The sequence below is a fragment of the Platichthys flesus genome, chromosome 23 (assembly GCF_949316205.1).
Source record: "Platichthys flesus chromosome 23, fPlaFle2.1, whole genome shotgun sequence".
Taxonomy (NCBI): domain Eukaryota; kingdom Metazoa; phylum Chordata; class Actinopteri; order Pleuronectiformes; family Pleuronectidae; genus Platichthys; species Platichthys flesus.
In genome coordinates, this window is record NC_084967.1 from 7,734,473 (window position 1) to 7,753,981 (window position 19,509).

The 19,509-nt window shown below is 45.4% G+C and overlaps 1 protein-coding gene across 1 annotated transcript; it reads left to right on the forward strand.

Annotated features, from left to right (window-relative positions):
* Window positions 1–2,057: 2,057 nt before the first annotated feature.
* On the forward strand, window positions 2,058–19,436 carry kdm5a (lysine demethylase 5A). The gene is made up of 28 exons (XM_062382471.1): window positions 2,058–3,235; window positions 4,182–4,259; window positions 5,250–5,372; window positions 5,546–5,716; window positions 5,850–6,047; window positions 6,466–6,544; window positions 6,655–6,746; window positions 6,842–7,000; window positions 7,523–7,642; window positions 7,926–8,084; window positions 8,606–8,787; window positions 9,008–9,170; window positions 9,268–9,387; window positions 9,657–9,851; window positions 9,959–10,140; window positions 10,286–10,410; window positions 10,514–10,664; window positions 11,055–11,175; window positions 11,327–11,503; window positions 11,583–11,761; window positions 12,159–12,477; window positions 12,651–13,211; window positions 13,328–13,486; window positions 14,225–14,353; window positions 14,448–14,595; window positions 14,814–15,034; window positions 15,193–15,666; window positions 18,438–19,436. Exons 1-28 carry the CDS (start codon window positions 3,089–3,091, stop codon window positions 18,756–18,758), a joined length of 5,253 nt encoding a protein of 1,750 aa, XP_062238455.1. The 5' UTR covers window positions 2,058–3,088; the 3' UTR covers window positions 18,759–19,436.
* The last annotated feature ends 73 nt before the right edge of the window (window positions 19,437–19,509 follow it).

Below are 19,509 nucleotides of genomic sequence, written 5' to 3' on the forward strand. Positions count from 1 at the left end.
GCATTCACTTCATCCTGATCCGGTTCCATTCCTCCGTCGCAAGTCACCAGCGCCGGCAAGGCAGTAGATTGCGCAGTCATCTCCATAACGGGAGCAACGTGACAACCCGACCAACAGCACAAACTACTACCTCAGCCAGCGCCTGGCCTCTTTTATTCTGCAGCTGCTCGCCTTCTGTCGTCCTCTTGAACGATCTCCTCACTCCAGTGTCTCAGCCTCGATCTCCATTCATCCTGTGTCGCTGTGCGTAAAAGCGCACGGGGGGGAGAGAGAGAGAGAGAGAGAGAGAGAGAAATGACGTGCGCGTAAAACGTGGCCGCAATAAAGCGAGACAAAAACCCCACCCTGACTGTGAACATTACAGCTCTAGCACATTTCCCCAGTTTCCTAAACCCCCTGCTCTCCTCGGTTAACCTCAGGGGAAGTGACATGTGGCAGGTATGAGATGCTGGAGCCCTGCGTGCGTGGTTTGGTTTCTGAGGAGCACAGGCGACGTTCATCCATATTTTTCCTACCACCCCCCCCCCCCAAAAAATGTTTGCCTTGTGGCATCAGTAAAACGGAGACTAAATTAGAAAAATGAGGAAAAAGGAAAGCAAATTCTGTCCCCTGCGTATCTAAATCATCCAATTACGCATGGAGGATATCACCGCAGAGACATTATCTAACATGTGCACTCGTAAATAATCACGTGTGGGATGAAGACATATCAGAAGGCAAAGAGTGACTGATAAAAGCATTTAGTTTAAAAAACAGCTGAGATTAATGAGGGGGGGGGGGGCACAGTAGCTTGAAACTCACATGCTCTGATTGCGTAAAATGAAATAATCCCACATCGGCTCTTCACTCACGATTTTTCCTCCTCCATTGTCTCTGCTCTCTCGCTGCAGGGAGATGAAAAACAAAAGTTGTCACGATGTCAAATCCTCCAGATTGAAACCACAGACATGTGCCCCGTAAGCCCCCACAGCGAGGGGAGACGGGGTTTATTCTCCTCCCTCTCCAGCTCCGGTCTGACGGTCTGATGTGTGTGTCTGTGTGCGTCTTTAGGCACTACCAGAGACAGAAAAAGAATGGAGACGTCCCACTCCGACAGTTTTTTCCCCAAAACACCAGCAGAGGGTTGGTTGAGTTGAGGCCCCTTCAGTGAGCGCCCTCTGCTGGTTGCACTCAGGAAAAAAAGGAAAACTCGAGATTCTACTCTAATAGCCATTGTCATAAAAAATATTTGAATTGTCGATAAAAAAAAAAGTATTATTATATATATTATGAGAATGTGTATTGATGTACTGGACTATTTCTACATATTGCATATTATTGCTGATATTATTCGGGGGGGGGGGGGGGGTCAATTCATATTTTCTCGTCTTTTATATTTTTATTTCAATCTTTAGTAAAAAATCTCTAAAAGGAATCAAAAGGCAAACCCGGAAGTACCAGAGCTTTCATCGTCGCACTCTCGATGGAATTTTTATATAAGGCGGAAGTGGAGGATGTGTAGTTATGGTCTTTTAGCAACAGGAATCATTATCGTTCTCTTAGGGGAAAGTGGATCTTAGTGAATCAAACATTTTAGACGTGGCAGCGAGACCTCGCGTTTACATGAACGCAGATTTGTTTTCGTCGTTTCAGCGAACATTTTTAAAACAACGCTGCCTTCAAGTGCTGTTGGAAATATAAATGTTATCGGACAAAATGGTACAAGAATGTAAAATTCATATCAACCGTTCATAATTCGTATTGCGCCTGAATTGTGATCACCTGGCCCATGTTAGTAACAGTCATTTCATATCTACTCCCTTTTTATACACCGTCTATGATCCACATATTAGTTGTGTTGTTGTGCATGTGTGTTCAATTTCTACTCGAATGCTCTACTCATCAATTCGATTGAAAGATACCTATGCAATCTGCGCCGTCGCGTTCACAATATAAAATAGCATTTAAAGGTAAAAGTTGTTGCAAAAACAGTCACTGACAAAACAACATCAACAGCGTACTGGAAAGTAGTATGATAAAGTCCGAGTGTCCGTGAACGCAGCACAGCAGCTCTCTCAACCTTGCTAGTTGTTAGCACGTCGGCTAACGCGGCTACAGACGACGTTAAATTCAACAGAGCTCGACACTCGGCGAAATAAAGCAAATGGATTTACGCTCAGTTCCCACGTGACTCCAGAGAACCCCCCGGGGACCCCGCGGACCGTCTGCGCCATCCACCTTCTCAGCTCGCGTTAGCTGCGCAACGGGCTAAGCTGACTGTAGCCAGTCAAATTAGCTGTATGCTAGTTTTCCATTGCCTCGAATGCCTCAATGAATGGGGGTGGATGCAGTGAGTGAAGACATCAGTCAACAATGTACGCCTGCTGCTGCTAGCTTCCTCCCTGTGGTCCCCAGCTATCAGGTGCCCCGAGAACAGTGGACTTTATCCGGGCAAACCTGACAACTAGCGTCGTTGCGAGAGCCAGCGCACACGGACAGCTCACAACACTTCGCCCTGTGGAGTACAAGTTTGTTGGAAACGCATCATCGCGAAGAAATCGTGCATTGCCCAGGTACACAGACCTAGCCATAGCCGCGTTAGCTTGCGTAACATAGTATCACCAGCCAGTGACTGGAAGAGCCCGTGTGTGTTTGTGTTTACAAAGTTAGTTTCTCGTTGTTTTTGGAGGTGCCCGGATCGAGTCTGCCACAGACTTGATTTATGTGGAGCTGTCATCCGTGAGGCGAGATGATCGCGTCTCGGACTGACCCTGCCCTCCGTCCCAGGTAGGGGAGTGGTGGCGGTGGAGACTCCCCGGCCCGGCCTGTTGTGGCCCTCCGTTTACAGATCATGGGAAAGGACTAGTCAGAGGAATTAGCTGTTTTATTAATGCATCCGCTGTCAAAGCACCAGACGATGACTTGCAATCGATCCTTGATTGGTCAGTGATTGGCTGTTTATGGGATTTTAGAGGATCACGATGGACACGGAGGAAGTTCCCCAAGAAGAAAATCATTGGAAGTGATGACCATGGGCTGTTGAGCTCTACTCGGTGCATTTTTCTCTCATATTATCCTGAAAGACTGTTTCACTGGAAACTGCTCCAACATGTCTGCCTTTGCGGAGTTCGTCCCTCCGCCCGAATGCCCGGTTTTCGAGCCCAGTTGGGAGGATTTCTCGGACCCTTTAGGATTCATCAACAAGATCCGACCCATTGCCGAGAAAACGGGCATCTGCAAGATCCGACCCCCAGAGGTAAACTCCTGGCATTTCACACATTGAAACAACAATCATCACGATTCAAATCTATGAGGTTATGATCCAACGCTGCTTTGCTTTGGGCCTGCGTGAATTTTGCGACATGACTACTTGCCATTACTCCTAATAGAGGTCAAATGAGGCTTAATTTATCTGCCATCATGTGCATTTTGGATTTGATTGCCACTGGATTTCATTTGTTGCTCAGGAAAAAAGTTTGAAAGGGACAAAGTACAATCACCAGTTCTAAAAAAAGGCCCATTTGTTGTTGTTTTCCTGAGGGCTAGCCAAGTTGCACTACAACCAATGTACCACGTTAGCTGCGAAGATGCGACATTGAGCCACGCGCAGGCCTGTAGCCCCAGACCATAATCCATATTTATGTAATGTAAATGATGTGCTGTACAAAAAAATAGATATCAGACCACGTTATCACTTTCTAGGACCTTAAATACGTTTGGATGGTGTTGTGGACTCATGCAAATTACCAATAAAATACGTTTTAACTTTCTAGGGTCTGAGGATGATGTGTTGTATACACATGTAAATAACCATCCGACCATGTTTTAACTTTCTAGGACCTATAATATGTTTAAAAGATGTGTTGCATACACACACAAATACCCATCAGAGCACAGTTTTACTTTCTAGGACTTTTAATTAGTTTGAAATGTGTCTGTGTGACATAAATTAAACTATATCAACATCAACTGTCGGTATTTATACACAGTTGTACTGCACGGTAAAAGGCTCAACTGGCCATGAGTGTTATGTTATGAATACAGTTTTAATCTCTACCTTCACTAAATATCATCTGCTCATGTTCTTTCGTTTTCCTCTGACATTGGTTTCTTTCAAGTTGCAGCCTTGCATCTGTCACCCACTCATTATTGATGTGGTTTTTAGGAAGATTGTTGTTATGCTTCTGTTTCCTGTCTATCAGGACTGGCAGCCTCCATTTGCCTGTGACGTACGCAACTTTCGCTTCACTCCCAGAGTGCAGCGGCTGAACGAGCTCGAGGTGAGTTTACCAAGAACATGCGCCTTTGCCAAGAAGATGCATCATGCCATAATAACTGTAATAATAATAAGGGAACAGTGAATCTCAAGCGTTGCTTTGTTAAGATGATAAAATAAACATTCATGTATTTTGGAAATTATTTCAAATGATCAGTTTAGAAATGAGAAACAGTCTGTTCACATTGTTCACTGCTCCATGTTTTGGTAGAAACGCATCAATTCTCTCTCTAAACCCTGTTCTGACCTGGTATTAAAATATGTCACGAGTGTGTCTTGTGTTCAGAGCTTCCTTTCCCGCTCTATATGAAAATAATCACATTTGTCATCTGTGCTTATAAAGACCAAATTGCGGTGTTCTTACCCAGTCTGAGTAAACAGATGTGTCTTTAACTGTGTGAGAGAGAGAGAATTCAGGAGGGGCGGAAAATAAATCTAAATTAATCCATGAATCAATTCATTCATGGATTCCGTAGAGCTACTATGGCAAAATATTATGCAGTGGTCAGTTTTGATATTGTTGCGGTTCACACAGACAAATAAGCATATGGACACTGAGAAGCGTAAAAATACATTTGATTCATGGTGAGACTGTAACGGGTCAGAAGACGTCAGCTGATTATGCGGTCCTTCATTTGGCCCCCGGCATTTGCATTCACACAGTGAGTAGAATGTGGCCGCATGTATCCCAGACCAGCTCCGAATGTGGTTTAAGTGATTGGATCCCAAGATGCATTGAGGATGCGTTTTGAGTGCAGACCCGAACTTAGAATTTTTCAGTTTGTAATTTCATTTTTTTAAGGTGTGTAAAGCGAGGGCAGCAGGAAAGCGCCAGAGTCACTTTATAAGAGTCTCACTTAACTTCAGTGTGTTCGTTTATCAAAGTGCAGCCATTCTGTTATACTAATGCCTGAGGTGTCCGGTCTAGTGTGCATAACAGCAGAACATAAGGCTCCTGCCTTCAGAGTCTGTTCTCTCTCTCCTACACGTCCAGGCGCTCACTCGGGTCAAGCTCAACTTTCTGGATCAAATCGCAAAGTTCTGGGAGCTGCAGGGATCCAAGATTCGATTCCCTCATGTGGAGAGAAAGACGTTGGACCTCTATCAGCTTAGCAAGGTAAAACTAGACAGATACGAAAATAACACTACTACTATGACATTTGTAATTTGTTTTATGATGTGGATAAATACTGTCAACACATGGGTGGATCCTATGTTTGACTGCTGCATGTATTGATTCAGTTGCCTTACCCTTTGTTATGCATTTATGTGTGTGTGTGTGTGTTTCAGATTGTGTCGACTGAGGGTGGCTTTGAGACGGTGTGTAAAGAGAAGAGGTGGTCCAAGGTGGCAAGCCGAATGGGGTTTCCATCTGGGAAAGGCGCCGGCTCATTGCTGCGCTCCCACTATGAGAGGATTCTTTACCCCTACGAGCTCTTTCAGTCTGGAGCCACGCTTACTGTGAGTTAGGGCTTACTGCTGTTCACTCACGTCGTGTCTGCCTGATATAAAAAATTCTGTCGCCTTCATGAAAACAGCAAATAAACAAGAAAATAACAAGGTTTTCTTTCACACTCATGTTTTCCCGAATCAGGGCATCCAGAGGTTGTATGATGAGGGCGATGATGGGGAGGACGTAGATGAGGGAGTTGGCGACGAGGCGGTGGAGGAAGAGGAGCAAGATGAGGAGGAGGAGGAGGAAGAGGAGGAGGATAAAGGAGGGGAGGGTGACGCTACGCAAACCAAAGATCAGCTTCTGCCTGAGAGGCGGTCCAGGCGCCTTAAGTCGGAGGTAAATATAAAACAACAACATGACCTCGTAATAACTGTCAGACAGGCTGGGAAACTGGGTCACATTATATAAAGTTGAATTCCTGCTCCAAATGGGTCACAATATCAAACATTTTTGTCAGAGCCATCATTTCCCCCGAAAAATGTAGTTGTTTTAAAACTGGCTAATGTCCTTTAACATCTCTGTCACTGCCCCCGTCAAGAATCCTAGACTTGGCAGATGTGCTCCCAACATCCACAACACTATGTTTTAATTTGTAAATGCATATGTGCATGTAATTATGTGAGTAGATTAAAAGTGATATAGAGCCAAAATGCTCATTTGGACAGAGATTGGTCTATAACTTAATGTATTATTATGGATTTTGCCTTTTGACTCCGTTTCACACTTTGCCATTTTTGTTGCTGTGTTTCTCTAGAGAGAAAACAAGGAGCCAAAAGGCCTGAAAATCTTCGGCACAAGTCCCAAGATGGTGGGCTTGGAGATCGTGTCAGCTGGTATGGACCGTTTGTGATTGAAGTGCATGTTAAAACACATGGGAGGCACCAAAAAAAAAAAATAAGTATCTGAGACAATTTCTTTTCTTGTATCTGAAACTTTCAATTAGACGACGGATTCAACAAGAAGCAGCGTCACTTAAAAGCCCAGGCCTTTGCCATCAAAATGAGACCTCGCAAGGAGACGCTGGAGGTCAACTTTGTGAGTAGTAGTCCTACTGTGTGTTTGACAATAACCTGATTTCTGACATTGATTGTATCCTCAGTAACTCTGTGTATGACCCCACCCCCGCGCAGATCGACCTCTACCTCTGCCTTGTGTGCGGCCGCGGCGACGAGGAGGACCGGCTCCTGCTGTGTGACGGCTGTGACGACAGCTACCACACCTTCTGTCTGATCCCGCCTCTGCAGGACGTGCCCAAGGGGGACTGGCGCTGCCCTAAGTGTGTTGCCGAGGTAACGCTCTCTGGCCAATTTTGATTCTCAAAGTTCATGCAGATTCATTTATACTTTTCAATCTGTTTATCATTTGTTCTTTCCGTATTAAACATAAAATCTGAACGTAAGAGAAGGATTTATTAGAATATCAATCCCAAAAAATCATATGTTTTTTAGATTTGATGCTCAAATCGAAAATAGGAAATGGAAATAAAATGGTCCACTCCTTTGATCATCAATTTGTCGAACTTGCCTCATTCTGGTTTCTCCTTGATTTTCTCTTTGATTTCGGATTCTGTATTGATTATGGAAAGAACGATTCTTTCCAATCCTCAAATGTGAAAACAAACATCCTAAAACCGTCCCTCCGATGTAATTTCACATTCTGGTGTTGTCATTGTCTCATATGATAAGAATTGTTTTGTTATCGCTCTGTCATCCAAGTCGTATCTATGATATATATAACAATTTGTTGTGGTTATTGCCCTGTTGCTGTATATACTCCTGATGTAATCATCTGTTGTCCAATTCCCCCCACAGGAGTGCAGTAAGCCCAGGGAAGCGTTTGGCTTCGAGCAGGCTGTAAGAGAGTACACTCTGCAGAGCTTCGGAGAGATGGCTGACCACTTCAAGTCGGACTATTTCAACATGCCCGTACACGTACGTGAAATCCACATTTTTAACCTAGAATACGCCAACCTTAATTTTTTTTCGTTTGAAAGCACATCTACTCTGCTACAGATACGACTCAAATCCACCCTTCTTCAGAGATTTAGAACCCTCTAAAACTGAGAAGTTTGGAAACGCTGCTGACCCCATTTTACTTTGAGAACTGAAAGATATTAGTACAGATGTGCCCTTAGAAGGGAAATGTGTTGCTCTCAGGCTTTTGAAGTGAAGAGGTAATGCAGAGATTCTCATTCGTTCCACTTTGTGCCTCCAGATGGTTCCCACGGAGCTGGTGGAGAAGGAGTTCTGGCGCCTGGTCAGCAGCCTCGAGGAAGATGTCATCGTGGAGTACGGCGCTGACATCAGCTCCAAAGAGGTGGGCAGCGGTTTTCCTCTCAGGGACGGCAAGAGGAGGCTGTTGGGCGACGAAGAGGTGAGAGCATTGCTCTGTTGTTTATATTCCATCTTATAAGATGCATAAAGGTCAAACGTGTGGGGACTGAACCTGCACTGGTTGGCTAAGGAATTCAGGCTCGGGCAGTAGTTCTAGTTTTTTCTCCACATCTAATCTTGAAATGTTTTTTCCCCTGTAAGTCATGTTCAACATCATGAACGCACCAACACCTGAGGCGCTCTCTCACCTCGCTGTCTTGCCAATTCAGCACATTCAGCCGTGTTTCACGTTTCAATCACTGCTGATCAGAGCAGATAAAAAATAACAAAAGCTGATTGTATCTTTTCCAATTGCAGACCAAATCCCCTTTTCTTCAATAAATTATCTTAACTATATTATCAAAGCATTATAACAATACAACACTGTGAATTGAGATTCAAATGTGTGCTACAGACACCACCAGGGTTATGTTTATTCCTCAGACTTCCATCTAATAGAAGCTCTAAAATATGACTATTTCCATAAAGTGGAATAGATCTAAATATTGCCTGTCTTTTCAGGAGTATGCCAACTCGGGCTGGAACCTGAACAACATGCCGGTGCTGGAGCAGTCAGTGCTCACCCACATCAATGTGGACATCTCAGGCATGAAGGTACCCTGGCTTTACGTGGGCATGTGTTTCTCCTCGTTCTGTTGGCACATCGAGGACCACTGGAGTTACTCCATCAACTTCTTGCACTGGTGAGACCTTTTTTCCCCTACCTCTGATACTTTTATACGGATGCAAACATAAAATCCACTGATTAAAGCAAAAAAATATAAATACATAACGCTGACAACTGAAAAAGTCAAACAAATTAATTGAATTATTTATGATCACCTGAATTCATTTAATTACTCCCCCCTGAAACTTGAGGTAAATATCTTTTAATGCAAATTTATTCCTTTCTGTTCTGTCCAGGGGAGAGCCGAAGACGTGGTACGGCGTGCCAGCCTCTGCAGCAGAGCAGCTGGAGGCCGTGATGAAGAAGTTGGCTCCAGAGCTGTTTGACTCGCAGCCAGACCTCCTCCATCAGTTGGTCACCATCATGAATCCCAACGTCCTCATGGAGCACGGCGTCCCTGTACGTGTCCCCGGGCCTGCACTTAATATTTGATCTGATTATTGGTTTTATGTTCCATGTTGTTTATCATCCACACGTTTGTACCGCCCCTCCTCAGGTGTACAGGACCAATCAGTGTGCAGGGGAGTTTGTGGTGACCTTCCCCAGAGCCTACCACAGCGGCTTCAACCAGGGCTACAACTTCGCTGAGGCTGTAAACTTCTGCACTGCTGACTGGGTGAGGGGGAACGCACTTCACACTCTTCCTCTTTTCACTCTTCCTCTTGCTCTTCCTCTTCTTCTTCTTTAAATTCTTCGCTTACTCTTATAGTTCTTACTCTTTCTCTTCCTCGACCACTTCTTCTTCCTCCTCCTCTTTTCTTCTTATTCCTCCTCTTCTTCCTTTTCATTTCCCCAACCACTCCTTCTACTGCTTTTTCTACAACTATTATACTAAAACAATTAACTGAACATGGATGTTAATTTTTCAATCATGCTCTTCCTCAGTTGCCTATGGGTCGTCAGTGTGTGGCCCACTACAGGCGACTCCACCGCTACTGCGTCTTCTCACACGAGGAGCTGCTGTGCAAGATGGCTGCAGATCCAGAGAGCCTTGACGTGGAACTGGCTGCTTCTGTCTTCAAGGAAATGGGAGATATGATGGTGGAGGAGACAAAGCTCCGACACGCCATACGAGAAATGGTAAGAGGGATTTCGGTTTTGATAATAACTGGTAGTCTGGTTTAAACCTGGGTTTGTAGTTTTATGCCAAAGTTTCATGTTTTGTTGTCATTCCTCCCTGCCTGCAGGGGGTGCTCTCCTCAGAACAAGAGGTTTTTGAACTGGTGCCCGATGATGAGCGCCAGTGCTACAAGTGTAAAACAACCTGTTTTCTGTCCGCGCTGACTTGCACCTGCAGCCCCGACCGTCTGGTTTGTCTTCACCACGCAGAAGATCTGTGCGACTGTCCGCTCGGCAACAAGTGTCTCCGGTGAGGCGACTCTTTTGTTATGCACAGTACCAGTTTAGTTAGGTCTAATAAAAGAATAACTTAGAGTCAAGTATTTTTAATTAAAGTCATACTGGCAGTAGCCACACAAACCGCATCAACTAGTGTTTTCCATGATATACTTCAGGTATCGCTACGATCTGGAGGAGTTTCCGTCCATGCTTTATGGGGTGAAGACACGGGCTCAGTCCTATGAAACGTGGGCAAAGAGGGTCACAGAGGCCCTGGCTGCAGACCAGAAGAACAAGAAAGGTTTTAAATACTTTAGTAGTGCAACAAAATACATTTCCCCCCCCAACTGTATTTTGATTCTGTTGTGTCATTGATGCATTTCATGAATCTTTGTGTCTCACAGATCTTATTGAGCTCAAAGTTTTGCTGGAGGACGCCGAGGACAGAAAGTATCCAGAGAACAGTCTTTATCGACGCCTCAGGGAGATGGTCAAAGAGGCGGAGACGTGCTCCTCTGTAGCTCAGCTGCTGCTCAGCCGAAAGCAGAGACACAGGTGAGCAAACCAGCATGTACCCTCACCTACAGGGGAACTACTTTGCTTTTTCAGTCTTTCCCAGTCCTTTAGTGCATTGTATATGTTTTTCGTGAATGTATGTGTTGTGCTGGGATCAATAGTCCTTTTCTGGAGGGTGATGAAACGGATCCTAGCAGTGTTTTTCAACACCATCCACCACATTTTGAGAGTCTCCTGCTGTTTCAGCAATAAATAGAATTAAGAAACTAAAGCGTTTTCTGAACATATGAGCCTGTAAACCTTTTCAAGTAGTGCCCCCCCCCAAAATTTAGATTTTGAACCCAAAAACGAGCTTGGAAATCAATGCATTATCTGCTCAGGTTCAGAGGAGAAACTAAATCAGGTCTCTTTTCCCATGTGTTTGTGCAGCGGTCGTCTGCGTTCCGAGAACACTCGCAACCGCACCAAACTGACGGTGGACGAGCTCAAGGCTTTTGTGGATCAGCTCTTCCGGCTGCCCTGCATCATCAGCCAGGCCCGACAAGTCAAAGTTAGTCCCGTCAACACCCACACTCCAATAGTCATATTCAGTTGTTGTTCTTTCCTTTTCAATTGTCTTCCTATAAACCCCCTTCTTTCTCTCTCTAAACGATGACTATCTTTGTGCCCAATCTCTGTTTCTTTACCTCCAACTTCTCCAGGAGTTACTGGAAAATGTGGAGGACTTCCATGAGCGAGCACAGGCGGCGCTGTCGGACGAGATGCCTGACTCCTCAAAGCTGCAGGTGCTGTTGGATCTGGGCAGCGGGCTGGACGTTGAGCTGCCTGAGCTTCCGAGGCTCAAACAGGAGCTCCAGCAGGCCCGCTGGCTTGATGAGGTAGAACGTAATAAGAGCTGTCCTCTGTCTGTGTGGTTTAAAGTAATTGAGGTCTCATGCAACATACTGTCCTTCCCAGGTTCGCGTCACCCTGGCCGAGCCCCACCGGGTCACCCTGGAGCTGATGAAGAGACTGATAGACTCTGGGGTGGGTCTGGCTCCGCACCACGCGGTGGAGAAGGCCATGGCCGAGCTACAAGAGATCCTGACTGTCTCAGAGAGATGGGAGGATAAGGCTCGTGGCTGCCTTCAGGCTAGGTAAGGCTGCACTAATTCAAATGAGGATACACATTTGCAAAGACTTCCTTTCCCACGGTGGTGTTAAACATTTATTAAAGCATTTTGCAGGCAAAATGCATGTTAGTCACAACTGTGCACAAGCTACAGATTTTAAACCAGTCTTGTCACTTTTGAAAGTCCCAGTCAGGATCGCACCAAACCAGTTACACAAACTCTCTGGCTATGGTTACGTTCGTACATAATAATGCAGCCCAACCCACTCTCTGTCCAATACAACTGAACTTCTTCATGATTTCCTCCACATGTTTTTGAACCTACAACGACTACAAGTAATGACGTGTGAACTTGGCTTTACAAAATAGCGCATGACTCATACTCGATCAAACCACGTCTCTTTGTCCTCATCTAACCCCAGGCCTCGACACAGCTTGGTGACCTTGGAGAGCATTGTGCTGGAAGCTCGTAACATCCCAGCATATCTGCCAAATATTTTGGCCCTCCGAGAGGCCCTACAGAAGGCAAAGGAGTGGACCTCCAAGGTGGAGGCCATCCAGAGCGGCAGCAGCTACGCTTACCTGGAGCAGCTGGAGAGTTTGCTGGCCAGGGGTCGCTCCATCCCTGTCCGGTTAGATCCGCTCACCCAGGTGGAGTCTCAGGTAGCGGCAGCCAGATCCTGGAGAGAGAGAACTGGTCGCACCTTCCTCAAGAAGAACTCCACGTACACGCTGCACCAGGTGGGTAATCATAAGTCAAGGAGGGAGTAGTTGTTGATTTGATGCTTGGCTGTGAGGTGGGAATTACATTGGGCTATGGTGGTGGATCTGAATACATAATGTCAAAGTTGGGTGAAAAATAAATATACATGAAATGAAAAACAGCGGAATGAAAAGTTGGTCTCTTCTCATAGGTTCTCAGTCCTCGCGTGGACATCGGGGTGTACGGTAATAGCAAAAGCAAGCGGAAGCGTGTCAAGGAGCTCATGGAGAAGGAGAGAGGCGCCTTTGACCCTGACGCACTCAGCGACCTCGAGGAAAGCCTGGAGGAGGTACGAGAACCTTCCACTGTCGTCGCAGCCTTCAAATCCAAAGAGCAGAAAGAAGTGGAGGCCATCCACTCACTCCGAGCTGCCAACCTTGCCAAGATGGCCATGGCCGACCGCATCGAGGAGGTAAAGTTCTGCCTGTGTCGAAAGACGGCCAGCGGCTTCATGTTGCAGTGCGAGCTTTGTAAGGACTGGTTCCACGGAGCATGCGTGCCTCTGCCTAAGACGGGAACCCAGAAGAAAGTGGGCGTGGGCTGGCAGAGCAACAGCAAAGACTCTAAATTCCTGTGTCCGCTGTGTCAGCGGTCCAGGAGGCCGAGACTAGAGACAATTCTGTCGCTGCTGGTGTCGCTGCAGAAGCTGCCGGTGCGTCTGCCAGAAGGAGAGGCTCTCCAGTGTTTGACCGAGAGGGCAATGAGCTGGCAGGTATGAAGCGAAATTATATTACTGATCAGAGCTTCTCAGGTTACACCACCTTTATTGTGAGCGCTTTTGATCTCTGCTAAGTACTCACCTCTTCACTGGTCCAAATGTCCCACCAGGACCAAGCGCGTCAATCTCTCGCCACTGAGGAGTTGTCCTCGGCCCTGGCGAAACTGTCTGTGCTGAGTCAGCGGATGGTGGAGCAAGCTGCAAGAGAGAAAACCGAGAAAATCATCAACGCTGAGCTTCAGAAAGCTGCTGCCAACCCTGACTTACAGGTAAACAACTTTGAAAGATTGAATGATTTAAATGATCTTGGTTTATGTTCTCATACATCAGTCAGATTCTAGGTGGTGTATTTAGTTCTCATGGCCTCTATTGGGGCTGTTGATGCAAGTTTGGAATAGACCAGAAGAGGGCACTGATAACACATTATCACATTCTAAAGTGTGAAGAACTGAAGGGATTTACAGGTATCAGCTCGTTGTAAACATACACGTTGTATAAAATTTGGTCTTAAATTATGGAGCGGTAGTTTGCAAACCTAGGATCCAGTCAATGAAACCAGACGGAGATGAATCAAAGCTTCTCATAAATACAGTAAATTATTTATTTAAAACATGCCGTTAACATGGAGTCTCTTCTGACAAAAAAGGGTCTCAGAAGACTTTTGATCCAGAATTGTTGATGCCCCTGTTACTGGAAAGTTAATGAAGTTTTCTCAAAGAGACAAGACATTCATCAGTTTACAGACAAACTCTAAGAAACTGTAGGAGGCCACAGACACAGAGCAGAGGGATCGTTGAGAAACGGCTTAAAGAAATTATTTTAACTGGTTATCTCTGAGCTGGCTGTTTTGCAGCTGAAGCTCAGTAGAAGAGGAGAAATCTGTGAGCAGATTTTTCCATTCACACAGAAGCAGCATGAGCACAAGGAGAAGAGCTGAAGCTGGATCACAGGAAATCTAATGCTAAACATTACATGTGCTGAGTCAGTTTTTTCCCCCCCCTCACCAGGGCCACATCCAGACTTTCCAGCAGTCGGGTTTCAGCAGAGCCACGTCACCTCGTCAGTCTCTGGACTACGATGACGAGGAGACGGACTCAGACGAGGACATACGGGAGACCTACGGTTACGATATGAAGGTGAGGGAGGCAGAATTGAGGGACATTGCTCAAACCCCCTATTAGCGAGCAGGATGTTTTTTAAGTTTTGTCTCTGTTCTTGTCTTTGTTTTAGGACCCAGGTGAGGTCAAGCCCTACCTGTTCTGTGACGAGGAGATTCCCGTCAAGTCCGAGGAGGTGGTCAGTCACATGTGGCCGGCTGCCACGCCCTCCTTCTGTGCCGAGCATGCCTACTCCTCCGCCTCCAAGTCCTGTGTGCAAAGTGAGGCCCCATTTACATTTTCCACCCCCGTCACTAAATGTGCTTTGTTGACCCTCCATCTATCCCTCTCTCTCTTTTTTTCAGTAGACCATTCAAGCTTTGATGATTCAAATTCAGTTTTTCTATATTTATACTCACATTTTGAATTAGACTCAAATTAGGGATTCCAGTTTTTCTTTGTGCCTTTGTAATCTCACACTCAGAATGTATAATTTCAGACATAAGTACACCAAGAAAGCAGCCCCGGAAGACCCCTCTCATCCCTCGCAGCCTGGAGCCGCCGGTGCTGGAGCTGTCCCCGCAGGCGAAGGCCCAGCTGGAGGAGCTGATGATGCTGGGAGACCTGCTGGAGGTGTCCCTGGATGAGACCCAGCACATCTGGAGGATCCTGCAGGCCACGCACCCCCCCTCTGAGGAGAGATTCCTGCAGGTCATGGAGGTAGGGAGGTCATTTGTTACACAACCTCAAGATTGTGTTTGAGTCAGTTGTAGTGATTGGTTCTGGTGACGACTTTTGCTAACGCTGGTCAAATTTAGGAAAGTAGTCCCTGCAAGAAATACTGAATTATAGCTTCATCGCTTCCTTGTGTTCTGCAGCCCGACGATTCTCTGATGGACAAGCCCCTGAAGCTCAAGCTCAAAGATGCCGAGAAGAAGAGGAAACGGAAGCTGGAAAGAGCCGAGCACCACCACATGCTGATGGCCGCCGCAGCCGTGGGCGGGGGCCAGGTGATGGGAGAGATGCGACCGGCCAAGTCCAAGGAGCTGAAAAGGGTCGGCCTGGAGCTCGGCCTGGGCGGGAAACCCAAGAAAAAGAAAATAAAGCTCAACATGGACAAAAACCGAGAGATGAAGCAGCTCGCCAAACGGTTAGTCAAGGAGGAGAAGGAGAGGAAGAGGAAGGAGAAGGCGGCTGCCAAGGCAGAGGCCGTCAGAGAGGGCCTGGAGAAGAGGAAGGAGAAGAAGATCCTGGACATTCCCTCCAAGTACGACTGGTCCGGAGCTGAGGACTCCAATGATGAGAACGCTGTGTGTGCAGCTAAGAACTGCCAGAGACCCTGTAAAGATAAGGTGAGAACTCAGGCCATTGGCCTCCACTGGTTTATTCAGGAATAATATTGTTAAATATTTCTCTTGCCAAGATACGTCTGAGTTTCCGCTCCTTAGATCGAGACCTGTTTTGGGAGCGTGATTCAGGGAAAGAGGCACAAGGAGGTGAATCATAGATGATTGATAGGCACAGCTTTGGTTTAGCAATTAACAGTGGTCAAGTGACCATGTGACTGTGCACCTTTTTAAAACTCAAAGTTCTGTCTCTTTTAAATATTTTATAATCAATTAAATATGCTATTTCCATATTAAAACAATGCTTTAGTAGAATTATTGACACAATTCATGTCATTTTTTTATTTAATTCAAAATCCCCTTCTAAAATGTTATATTCACTTGTTTCTCATTGATTCAAGCCCTGCTGTAATTTTATATTTATACTTCTGAAGATATCTGTTATTCTCTTGATGAATCAAAAACCACATTTTTAAACCAAAGCACATTCACTTAATAATATATATTAATCTAATATTGAAAAAGGAAAAAGCAGCAACCAGAGATGGTCTAATAGTTGATTACATTTGACGTCAGTTGACTTATTGTTACAGCTCTAATATCATTTTCAAAAAAACATCTCAACTTACATGTTCTCCGGAAAACCATTTGAATATATTGGAGTAATTATAAAAAACAATCCAATACCATTTTTTCAAATTCCGACACCTGGACTTTAGTTATTGACCGATTCAATTATTACCAATCCGATATCAGTGCATTTTAAAAAAAAAAGAATAACTTATATTATGTATTTTATTAAGCTTTATGCTACTGACCCTGCCTGTGAAGTGATGACTGCTTCCTTGTTGTATGACCTTGAACAGGTTAAACCCTTGGAAAAACAAATATATACAGTGAATGAATGACTCAGCAAATATTTGTTGCATATGGTCCATGTCGTTGTTTTACTTGTGGGACTTTCCGGTATGATATATATTATAAAGTCCAATTACTGTCCCATATTGAAGGCTCCTTCAAAGTCAGTCGTTTCACATTCCAGAGAAACAAAGGATACCACTGGTGAATCTTTCCTGTCCAAACCAAGCGTTTTGCTTTATTTTAGCCCATCTGCCATTTTTTGCCATTCAGTTCTCAGCAAACGCTCTTATTCTGCAAAGTTCAATCTCTGAGTGCCCTGCTGATGATGGACCCCAGTGTTGGCTGAGCACATCATCAGTGGGAACTCTCTTGACCTGCTTGGTAACATCGCTGCCACACGTCGAGAGGCGGTAAATACCGGTTGGCTCTTTGATAGGAACAAGCTTACAGGTAGTTGAGACTGTAAACGCCTGGTGAATGATGTGTCTTTGTTTGCTGAGGACAGAGTTAATAACAAACACATCTCAAAATGAAACGCAGAACGCTGATAACAGCACTGGAACACCTTAAAGAGAGTTACAGATAACGTATTAACAGGACACACTGATGGGACTCTCTTTTGAGACGGAGCTCCAGACTCAGCGGCGAGTTAACCAGTGGCCAGTCTCCTTAACCCCCCCCCCCCCTCTGTGCCCACGGGGCGGCCAATCGGAGCAGTGGAACTGGTAGGCCTGCAGCTCTGTGTGCGGAACACGGATGATGTATTGATGAAGGTGATGGAATATGCAGGCAACACACAAAGCTGGGATCATTAACAGTTGTGTGGTGTTAATAAGAATGATGCTTCCTTCTCACTGCCAGTGAGTTTGTCCGGGATGTGATAACCTGTGTCTTTTACGTGTTCTCCAAAGATTTGCATAAGTATCTATTAGGCTTTTGATAGAGTGGTGACTGGTCCTGAGTGAATGGAACCACTTGGCTGAGTGAAGGCCCCTGGGATACTCATTGTCCCCTGGGATTGTCACATCATGGCATGTAAAATAGAAAGAAACGGCAGATTGTTAAACGCTAAAGATTTGAATTTCAAGGGCTCCTATTGTCATTTGATCAATACAAACAAGCGTCCCTTTGCTAGTCGTCCAATTAAACATTGAAAAAGAGATTGAACACAAAAGAAAAAGGTCAAGCATAAGAGTAAAGTTTGGCTTACTAATATAATAAAGTTATATGACAGACAAAAATGGAGTGGAACCATAAAGCAGCAGCAGAATCTTAAGGTGAACATTATTACAACAGCTCCTAAAGTTCATAGTGCGTTGTTGAGTGTGCGTTTCTGAAGGTGTATATTCCTGAGCCTGCTTGTCTGTGGGTAGACACAAGAAGCACGACACAACACGTTTAACCACAAGGAGTTTATCTGTGTTGTGCGCAGAGAAAATTAGCGTGTGTGTTCAGTTGGTAATTTTTTGGCTCAGTATTCCACTAAATGACATCAATCAAACAATGACTGACTCACAGCTTTGCCGCCTACTGTTAAAAATTACACATTAGTGATGTTTGTTTCCTTTAAATTTGTGTTTTACTTGACAAACCACTGCTACATGTTTTAATGCGGCAGCCAATGTGTGGCCGGCTTTGGGCGTCTCAGTGCCATCGGGTGACTTTGCTATCCGGGACGCTTTGAGGGAATTACTGCTTGTTTTCAATTGCTCCAGACGTCCACTTGCTACTCAAGGGGGGGGTTGAAATGTTGTGGTCAAAGGTCCCAGTCAGTGTGATCTCAAAGTACACACTGTGGCCATAACTCAAGATTCAAGAATAATGTGTTTGTATTGAACTTAAAACCTAATTAATTATTGTCCTCAGTAGTCTCCACACTCACGTGTCTGCATTTGTCTCCGTGTGTGTGTTCCCAGGTGGACTGGGTGCAGTGCGACGGCGGCTGCGACGAGTGGTTCCACCAGGTGTGCGTGGGCGTGACGTGCGAGATGGCTGAGAACGAGGACTACATCTGCGTGGACTGCCCGCGCAAGGCCACCGGGGCGACCGTGGGCATGACCGTGGAGGAGGTGGCGGAGGAGAGCGTGGTGGTGCTGGCGACATCGATTCAGAGTCTGCCCTCGTCCGTCGTGGCCTCGTGGACTCACGTGGCCACGGCCTCTCATCTAATCCCAACGACGTCCCACCAGCAGCTCCACCACCAGCAGCAGCAGCCAGAGCCTCAGCAAGGCAGTTAGCCTAGGACTGACTTTGAAGACTGTACCTCACACACACAACGAGTTTAATACAAAACTGGAATCAGGCGAGCATTACAACCCATCAACCTATAAGACTGTACAGCTGCTGATTTGGAGAATAACCCCGTGTGAAGAAGAGGAGGGCCACACTCAGGGTGTCTCTGTGACTGCATCGATTACAGGGCACAAGATAAAAAGACAACATGCATCTGGGAGAATCCCGCTCTGACTGTGAGACCGCAGCAACGACATTTTCTCTCTGAACTAGTCGGTTGTGCTGCAGAGGTTGTTAATGGACAGACGACACTAAGTCCTCCTGCAGCCGTTTCACCTCTAGAAACGCCCACCAGCTATTTCCCCCAGTTCCCCCCCAGAATAACAAATCACTTAACGTCCAGTCCAACAAACCCCAGCTGTTGTGTTCAGTGCAAACTGGCAAATAAACAAACATGTTCCCATCGGTCGTGTTGTACTGGAAACCCTGAACCGCTCCTCTCGCTCCTCTGCCTGGCCCTTCAGATGGTTACTTCTCAATATGTAGGATGTCAGACTAGGAAAAAAGCAAATGGTTGTAATGTAGTGGAATTATTTATAATGTACATAGCTTTTAAGCATTTAAACAAATGGATTGTGGCTTTTTGTTTTCTCACCTTTAATAAACTATTCCTAGTCAAATAAGTGAAAACTGTGTTGTTGTTGTATTTATTTTTGCCTCAATTCACTTTTTGCTTTAATCTACAGTGGTTTTACT

Excerpts from the sequence above, each read along its gene's own strand:
- kdm5a (XM_062382471.1), top strand. The coding sequence starts at position 3,089 with ATGTCTGCCTTTGCGGAGTTCGTCCCTCCGCCCGAATGCCCGGTTTTC. Across the intron at positions 6,048-6,465 it reads CCAGGCGCCTTAAGTCGGAG|AGAGAAAACAAGGAGCCAAA; the intron begins GTAAATATAAAA and ends GTGTTTCTCTAG. Across the intron at positions 7,643-7,925 it reads ATTTCAACATGCCCGTACAC|ATGGTTCCCACGGAGCTGGT; the intron begins GTACGTGAAATC and ends TTGTGCCTCCAG.